The sequence below is a fragment of the Portunus trituberculatus genome, chromosome 12, assembly GCF_017591435.1.
Source record: "Portunus trituberculatus isolate SZX2019 chromosome 12, ASM1759143v1, whole genome shotgun sequence".
Classification (NCBI taxonomy): Eukaryota; Metazoa; Arthropoda; class Malacostraca; order Decapoda; family Portunidae; genus Portunus; species Portunus trituberculatus.
Window position 1 is genome coordinate 1,303,226 of NC_059266.1, and position 9,058 is coordinate 1,312,283.

General features: G+C 39.9%; 1 protein-coding gene across 2 annotated transcripts; it reads right to left on the reverse strand.

Annotated features, from left to right (window-relative positions):
• Positions 1–4,076: 4,076 nt before the first annotated feature.
• On the reverse strand, positions 4,077–9,035 carry LOC123502559 (33 kDa inner dynein arm light chain, axonemal-like). Of its 2 annotated transcripts, none has more exons than XM_045251698.1 (7): positions 8,932–9,035; positions 8,639–8,684; positions 7,187–7,357; positions 6,859–7,011; positions 6,425–6,570; positions 5,640–5,837; positions 4,077–5,252 (listed from the first exon to the last, which is right to left on the reverse strand). In XM_045251698.1, the coding sequence occupies exons 1-7, from the start codon at positions 9,013–9,015 to the stop codon at positions 5,205–5,207; spliced, it is 846 nt and encodes a 281-aa protein (XP_045107633.1). In that variant the 5' UTR covers positions 9,016–9,035; the 3' UTR covers positions 4,077–5,204. The 2 variants fall into 2 exon arrangements, with proteins under 2 accessions (XP_045107633.1, XP_045107632.1); XM_045251697.1 differs by having other exon boundaries at positions 5,640–5,852.
• Between the last annotated feature and the right edge of the window lie 23 nt (positions 9,036–9,058).

Genomic DNA, 9,058 nt, shown 5'->3' on the forward strand with positions numbered 1-9,058 from the left:
GCTCAGTCACTAGCGGTTCTGTGCGAGATTAATCAGTCACTTTCCCGGTTCACTATTTGGCCAGTTAGTCACTTTCCTGGTTCTCTTTTAAGCCAGTCAGTTACGTTCTTGGTTCTCTTTTAAGCCAGTCAGTCACTTTCTTGTTTCTTTGTTAAGCCAGTCAGTCACTTTCCTGGTTCTCTGCGAAGGTAACCAGTCATTTTCCCGATTTTATTTCAAGAGAACCAGTCATCACTTGGTGACAGAAAACGGTCACCATTAGCAGTCTGGCACCACATCACCACATCACCACCAGTCACCACCCATCACCACCAATCACCACCAGTCACCACACACCACTGAACGGGAGGAAAGCATCACTAGCACCGCCACCACTACACCAACACACCACACCACCACAGCCTGGGACACACGCGGCTAGAATGACGCATCTCACCACTCCAGTATCACCAATGACGTCACCACAATACCACAACACCAAATAATAATAAAGAACTTTCAACAATTCTTAAGTTTATCGAGACTTCACCTGTAGTAGTCTAACCTAACCTGACCTAACCTGACCTGACCCAGCCTGACCTGGATTAATTATTAGTGTTGGTGTTGATTGTTTGCAGGAAGCACCAAACTGGCACCTTGGGGGATGACGTCACTCAAATGTCACGTCTATAGGTCACACACACGAGCGTCACAACAGAGCTTTGCGTCACCTGTGGCTATTTTTAACAGTCTACCCAAAAAAATCACTCGAATTATATATGTTAGGACTGAGCTAATTTTGGTACGTGTAGGCTGGGACATTTAAACCTCAACTTTTTCCTTTTTCTTGTTATGTAAGGTCATTGGCCAAGAGTAACAGAATTATGAAGGAAATGAGTATGAATAGGGCTCTCTTTAGTGACGGTACATATAGGTTAGGGGTATTTCAACCACTACTTTGTTTTCACGCAAGAGGGTCATTGGCTAAGAGTGACAAAATTATGAAAGGAAAAATTATAATGAAAGGGCCCACTTAGGAGTCAATAAATGTAGGCTAGGGTAGTCAAACCTAGACTTTTTTTTCTCTTCTTTAAATACATACCTACAGGAAGATATTTGAGCCTAGACTTTTCCTCTTCTTTCTTTCTTTATTCATTTATTTTTCTCTCTACATTTAGCGCAGTTTTGGATAAGATGTTTATAGGTTTACTTGTTAGTCTTCTCTCTACCTTTTGTTTCTAGGTTTACTTGGGTAGCGTAGTTTGGATGAGATAGTAAGATGGCTTTATTTGTAAGTTTTCTCTTTCTCTCTTTTGTTTCTAGCTTTACTTGAGTAGAACGCTTACGATAAGTCAGATATATTGAGGTATATTTATCAATCTTTTCTCCCTCCCTTTATTTTTTGCTGCATTTAACACATTCGGGATAAAATATTCAGACCATTTATTTCATTAGTCTTTTTTTACCTTTTTTTCGTAGACCTAGCATAAACCATCAAAATCCCCACTTCTATATATTAATTCATTAATATTTTCATTTGTCTATTTATCTACCTATTTCTAACTTAATTTTACACGTCTTAAATATAATATGGTTATTTATATTTATGTTTAGTAATTAAGTTATTGAATTTCAGCTATATTTCGCATATGTAGAATGGACTATTTGAATTTTCAATTGTTTATTTATCTATCTATCGTTAATATATCCACTCATTTATTTCAAGTAACATTTGGCTGACCTAGGAAGGAATTGCCAAACTTCCACGTACGTTCTTCTTGGCTATATTTGGCACAAGTAGCATGAAACTTTGAAATCTTCTCTCTCTGCATGGCTATATTTGACATCGCAAGCCTCAGATGTTCGAACCCCAAACTTTTCTTTGTTTCTATATTTGACACAATCCGTGCCGATCATCTTAGGTGCGGCGTCCCGTCTCAAGTGCTCTGTTCTGTCATCAAGACTATGCCAAACTGTAGCTAAGATCATAAAAACATCCTTGAAACACCAATGACTTCCTATAAAGCCTGTTGAATTATTATTATTATTAAGGTTATAACGTTATTTTTAAGTTTTGTCATTAATTGAGTTCTTTCGGCTGCTTTCTCCTTGATGCAGAATCGTCGTTATGAAATCTTCCTTGAAAATCGCAATAATTTTAACTATGACTTGCTGAACCATCACTAGAATAACGAAAACATCCTTAGAAATCTCAATGGTTTGGAGTCCTTGTCATGAAAACTTCCTAGAAAATTGCTAAACTTTCACTAGAATCATGAAACTACTTCCAATAAAACTTCGTAATAACTTTTCACTCAAACCATCACCACTCACAGAAACACCATCAAAATCTCACTAACTTCCACAGGAGCATGAAGTTTCAACACACGAAAAACAGTTTTGATATAATCTCCTAATAACTTCCACTAGAGATTAGAGCCTGATGAACTGTTATAAGGACTACGAAAACACCCTTGAAAACCTAAATGAGGTAGCCTACACGAAAGCTTGTTAAACTACTACTGAAATCACAGCACCCTTCAAACCCACAATAGCATCAACTGGAAATTAATAAACTAACACTGAAATCAAGAAAACAACAATACAATTCTTTAAAACCTTTTGTGAAGTCTACTGAAGCTTATCACTAAAATCGTGAAAAAACGTTAAAAAAAAGTAAATCAAAGTAAAACTAACAAAATTTCCACTGGTACCATTGAAATATCTTTGAAAACTTATATAGCTTCTGCTTGAACCCAATAGATAAAAGTTTTCGATATAAGAAGCTGATGTGTTTAACGATACGGTGCCTGAGTTCGTGGTATGTTTGGTCAATAGCTGAGTTACCCACTATTCCTCGCACCGTTCTTATCGTTTTCTTTCAATATGAAGTCTGTAAACATTACTTTGCTCTCTCATCACGATTATATTTTGAAGGTCACAGAGATGCTTAGCCACATTTTCAGATTGTTTATTCCATTATTAGAGTAATCATATTGTTAATGCATCACTAGAGCGTAAAATCACTCTGGAAAAAACTCGTGTAATCTTAAACTAGAGCCTTTTGAAAATAATAGGCATGAGAACAAAGCGTTTCACGAGGCTTCGAATGTATTTACGTTCATGTTTCGTAAGATTAGAAGACCAGAGATGACATTCCAAATTCCCACGTCACTCTTCCATTCCTCTTCTTCCTTCTCCTTCTCCTCCTCCTCCTCCTCCTCCTCCTCCTCCTCCTCCTCCTCCTCCTCCTCCTCCTCCATCCTCTCCCTCCCCAAGATCAATGGTGTCAATAACTACTCTTTGGCTCAGAATAGATTGCATCCCCACCTGCATGACGTCACCTGGCCTGGTACTGCACACACACACACACACACACACACACACACACACACACACACACACACACACCAATAAGAGAAGAAAGCAAGTAGTAACCACAGAATTTGTTTCATTCACACTACTTTCAAAAAGCTACAGTTGAGTGACATGGGTTTTCAAAGGTCCTTTTACGGTTCTATTGACATATTAACCTTTTCAATACTGGGATACATTTTTACCTTGAGATTTGTATACGATTAGACCATTTTATTGACATTAGGAAGAGTCTATGGAGGTCAGAAAATTGATGGCCACAGTCTTCATTATTCTTAATCCCCATCGAAGTTTCTGAAGCTGTGTAAAATCACCAAATAATAAGCAAAATTAATATGGAAAAGCGTCATAGTACTGAAGAGGTTGACAACATTAAATTTATGCATCATTAACAAGAGGCACGCTATTGAGAACTCGGCTCATCATCTCTGTGGCCTTGAAAAACAGATGTGGTGGGAGAGCGAAGCATTTCTGGACAGATTTAAGAGAAGAACACGTCAAGAAACTTCGGAAAATATACAGAAATAACCAGATATTCTTGATGTTATCGTGGACCACTCATTTACATCTTGGCAAACTTACTATTAGCATTGTCTTCATCCTTTCAAAGTCACGTATTCTGCAACGCTTTGTCCTCTCACCAAGACTGATTGTTTCCAAAGACCACACAAATCATTAATAGAGTTAAACAAATGCTTCGTGACTAGTGGTAGCTTAACAGACAGGAGTCAATGTTAGTGGCCGTTTTAGGAGTATTCTACTGTTTATAAGAAATTAATCAAAAGGCTCTAGTAGATTTTATTAAGGGTTTTCAGCTGTGTTTTCATGATCCAAGTGATATAATAGTTAACACCTACTGGAAATTGTTAGTTTTCAAGGGTGATCTCGTGATTCCAGTCACAGTTCAACAACGATTCTTCATCATCAATTGCAAAACACCTATTAAGACATAAATCATCTTGCCTGCCTTTGAAAAATAGCTCTAATGAAAATAAGGCGTTCCAAACAGAAGAATAGTATCTCTCTCTCTCTCTCTCTCTCTCTCTCTCTCTCTCTCTCTCTCTCACCTGACAGTCTGCTGCCATCCCACGCTGTCCCACCTTCCGTCTCGTCAGAGAATGGCATGGCTTTCTTCCTCACCATCACCACGCAGTCACCATCACTATCACCATCACCAAACACTATGTACCGTTACCACTTCCAGCACTGTTTGTCCTTCATCACTATTCATATCGTTCTTGTGGACAAACTGAGTAACTGTTATCTGGTTAGGCTAGGCTAGCTTAGTTAAGGTCAAGTTAAATTAGGATCGATTATATTTTATGTTAGATTTGGTTTAGTTAAGTCAAGATAAGGTTAGGTTAGTTAGGTAGCACAGAGTGAGAGAGAGAGAGACGCGTTATTCCCTCTTCAGGTTCAAGGTGTGCACTGGTGTCTGGGTCTGGGACTCTTGTGTGACCGTGTGGATTGTCAACATTACCACGTTGCTCTCACGCTAAGCCGCTACACACTGCCCGTTGCCAAGGCCATTCGATTGTGAGAAAAAGGAATTGAATGTAATAAAAAGAGAAACAGAAAAAAAAGAAATTGAATGTAAAATAAAAGAGGAGACAAAACAAGAAAGAATATAAGATAAAAAGGAATGTATAGGAAATCTTTAAACGGGTTGTATTCAAGAGAACATTCGATTGTGCACAAAAGAAAGGAAAAAATTAATGAAAGATGAGAGAAAGTAAAAAGGAGAGAATAACAGGGGGGAGGGAAGATATAAAGTACGTATAGGAAATCTTTATATAGTTTGTGTTCGAAGTGCTTTTCTATTTTACTACGGTACGGAATAGTGCATGGCTTTACTTCTTGGGTTGAGTGGCTTGTTTGATAATACTCTCCAGCTTTTTCTGTAATAAAGGAAGGAGTAAAGATTAGTGTGTGTGTGTGTGTGTGTGTGTGTGTGTGTGTGTGTGTGTTCATGGATATTTCTTGCGATTCTAATATACTTTTTTTCTCTCCTTTCCTCTTAGTCTAGCAAACACCCTGCAACATAACTAAACACTACCCAACATCATCTCACTTCACTTCAATCCTAGCCTCTGTCTCCTCGTGTTTGTCTGTCTTTGTCTAACTTCACGTCACTTCACCCAATCCCACGTAACCTCACATTTAGTATCTCAACACCCTGCAACATAACTAAACACTACCCAACATCATCTCACTTCACTTCAATCCTAGCCTCTGTCTCCTCGGTCTAACTTCGCCTCACTTCACCCAACCTCACGTAACCTCACCTTCAGTATCTCAATCCTAGCCTGGTGCACTCTCTTGGTCTCCTCGTGCTTGTCTGCCTCCGCCTGCCTCGCCTGCTGCGCCTCCTTCTCTACTTGTTCTATCTCCTGGCGTAGGGAGGTCGCCAGGTGCTGCAGCTCTCTCACCTGGGCCCGCAGCTCCTCACACCTGGCGCCCACCTTCACCTTGTGCTCCTCCGCCTGTGTTGTAGTTCCCTGTGTTTTGTTACCTGTCTTGTATAGTGTTCAAGATATTGGTGTTTTTCTTCATTTGTTTTCGTTGTAGTTTTTCTTTTATTTGTGTTCTTTTGTTTATTTGTGTTTTGTTATGTTTTTGTTGTTTTATTTTTATTTTTTTGGTATGTTTTTTCTTTTCTTTTCTTTTCTTTTCACTTTGTAACTTGAAAATTGTTGTTGTTGTTGTTGTTGTTGGTGGTGGTGGTGGTGTTATTGTTATTGTCGATGTTGTTAATGTTGATGATGGTGGTGGTGGTGTTGTCAGTTTTATTATTTGATTACTACTAATAATACTAATACAACAACAACAACAATTACTACTACTACTACTACTAATAATAATAATAATAATAATAACAATAATAATAATAATAATTATAATAATAATAATAAAATAATGATAATAATAATAATAATAACAATACTAATAATCTACTCTACTCTATGTACTAAACTTAAGTACATATGTATGATATAGTATAATATATGTATGCACAGGTCTCTCTCTCTCTCTCTCTCTCTCTCTCTCTCTCTCTCTCTCTCTCTCTCACCATCAGAGCCTTCCTGACTCCGTAAGCACAGGAGGAGGTGTAGAGCCGCTGGTAGGCGTCCAGTGTTTCCCTTATCTCATCTCTCACGCGGTACAGCAGCAAGCCTCTCTCCGCGCAGTTAATTGTCACTTGCCTGATCAGCTCATCTGTCCCCGCCGCCACCGCCACCGCCAGGCAGGTAGTGGTTAAAACATGAATAAGTAAAGATAATGTAGTGAATAGTAGATATTTAAGATTAGAGAATTTATTAGCCACGTTCTCAATAGTGTTTCTCCTGTTGATAATGCATAAATTTTCTTAATATGGCATAAAAATTCACAAATACACTATTAAAAACATTTATAGTAGAGATGCAATGCGGAGATGTTTTAGTGTACTCTAGAATGTGGGTTAGAGAGAGAGGCAGCCACACACACACACACACACACGCTCACCGAAGCACTGGGTATAAAGTTCCCTCCTGACGGGGCAGATGCCGGTTTCGAACGCTGACTGCTCCTGAAGGCGAAGGTCGAGCTCCTCCTGAAGCTGCTGCACATCGACGGAGGTGGCGGGGGTGGTGGACACGGCCTGCACCCAGAGCTGTCCTGAGGGGGAACGTGGGGAAGGCGTTGGTGGTGCAGGAGGAGGAGGGAGAGAAAGGAGAGGAGAGGTAAGTAGGAGTGGCGGTAAAGGAAGGAACTATATACATCTCCCCATCTCTCTCTCTCTCTCTCTCTCTCTCTCTCTCTCTCTCTCTCTCTCTCTCTCTCTCTCTCTTACCTTCCTCCTCCCATTCCCTAGGCGGCAGGATTAAGTTCAGGATCTCCTCAGTCTCCTTCTTCCTCAGCTCGTGGAGGGGCGGCAGCTGCAGGGAGGGGGCGGGGGTGGTTCCCAGGGGTCCGCCGCGGGGAAGGGGCCCACTTAGACCCGGGGCGCTGGTGCTGCTGGTTTCTGGGGATACGAAGGGCACAGTGGGGCGACGGGGGGATTGTCAGTACTCTGCTCTCTACAGTTACGTGAGTCATGGCAGTGTTCGTAATGTCTCGTGAGGTTTTGTGATGTCTTGTGTGGTGACCGTACATGGTGAAGGAAAGCGTTTATACATGAATAGTATGGTCAGTACTCAGAAACGCTTTGCTCTCTCACCACGTCTATTTTCCAAGGCCACAAAGATGATTAGCGAGTTTTTAGGAATGTTTCTGCAACTAATAATGTAGAAATCTTGTCAATTTGCCTGTAAACCTGTGAAAACACCTTAAAATCCGTGTAAATTTAAGTAAAGCCTTTTGAAATGGTGGAAGTGAAGCACAGAAGGGTTTGAGAATACGAGTCTTTGTTTTGTTACTTAGGTGATAATAGTTTGATTCATGTTGCTAAAAATATGCTTCTTTAATTGGACCAATGTGAATTTTGTAACTTTCACTTTACTGTAAACATGCGCATTTTGGCCAATAAAACTAACTAACTAATGACCGAGTATGTACATTTGCCTAAAAATGCAGTTATATTCTTTAAAAGGGTCTAATATGAGATTTTGTAACATTACTTCTTAAATCAGTACGGTACTATAGAAAATAAATCATAACAACCAATAGATGATAAATATGTACACATTGAAAACATATGTTATTCAGAATGCTAGAGTGTGTACTGTCTCCTATAAAACGTCAGAATGCTAGTGTGTATACTGTCGCCTATAAAACGTCAGAATGCTAGTGTGTGTACTGTCGCCTATAAAACGTCAGAATGCTAGAGTGTGTACTGTCTCCAATAAAACGTCAGAATGCTAGAGTGTGTTCTGTCGCCTATAAAACGTCAGAATGCTAGTGTGTGTACTGTCGCCTATAAAACGTTAGAATGCTAGAGTGTGTACTGTCGCCTATGAAACGTCAGAATGCTAGAGTGTGTACTGTCGCCTATAAAACGTCAGAATGCTAGAGTGTGTACTGTCGCCTATAAAACGTTTAAAACATTTATTATTCTCATATCACTATCCCATTTCAGCTACGTGATAGATATGGAAGTTTTTTTTTTTATGCAAGAAGGGAAACTAAATAGAAATAAGATATGAAAACCCACATTATTAGTACAAAAAAAAATTTATAACATTTATTCGTCTATGGGAAAATAAAAGTTTCAGAGGACAGTGGGACAGAAATGAGAGCAAAAATCACGCGAGACTATACCACATGTCCCCTCTACCTCAATTAATCCACACCTGGCCTGACCCACCTGAGATGTCCGTGGGGATGCCGTCCTTGAGGCTGAGCTGCGGGACCTGTGCGTGGGGAGTGGGGGAGTGGGTAGGGAAGAGAATTAAGAGGCAGTCACTTCACAAGGCAGGGACATAAGTTATATACCAACACCCCCACCCACTGTTAATCTTTTGTCTCAGTGGTAAGTCCTTGATATGTATGAAAGGAGAGTGGCAAACAGGTAAGACAATATGAAGAGCAAAAGGTATTGTCAACAAGGGACTTCAGAGTGTCAGCAGATCGGAATTATCGTCAGAAGAAAAGCCTCACCTTGTCAGTTTTGTCACTTTTCTTGGTCGTCACAAGGACCGGCGTGTCGTATTTCACTAGAGAGTTTATTTTGTTCTCTGACATCGTGACGGAGGCGTGGTAAGTGTTACCATGGAAACCAACAGGT

Bases quoted from the DNA above. Each gene is read 5' to 3' on its own strand.
- LOC123502559 (XM_045251697.1), bottom strand. From the start codon at position 9,015: ATGTCAGAGAACAAAATAAACTCTCTAGTGAAATACGACACGCCGGTC. The intron at 7,012-7,186 runs GTAAGAGAGAGA...GTTCCCCCTCAG, and splicing joins TAGGGAATGGGAGGAGGAAG to GACAGCTCTGGGTGCAGGCC. The intron at 5,253-5,639 runs GTGAGGTTACGT...CCTTTATTACAG, and splicing joins CTAGGATTGAGATACTGAAG to AAAAAGCTGGAGAGTATTAT.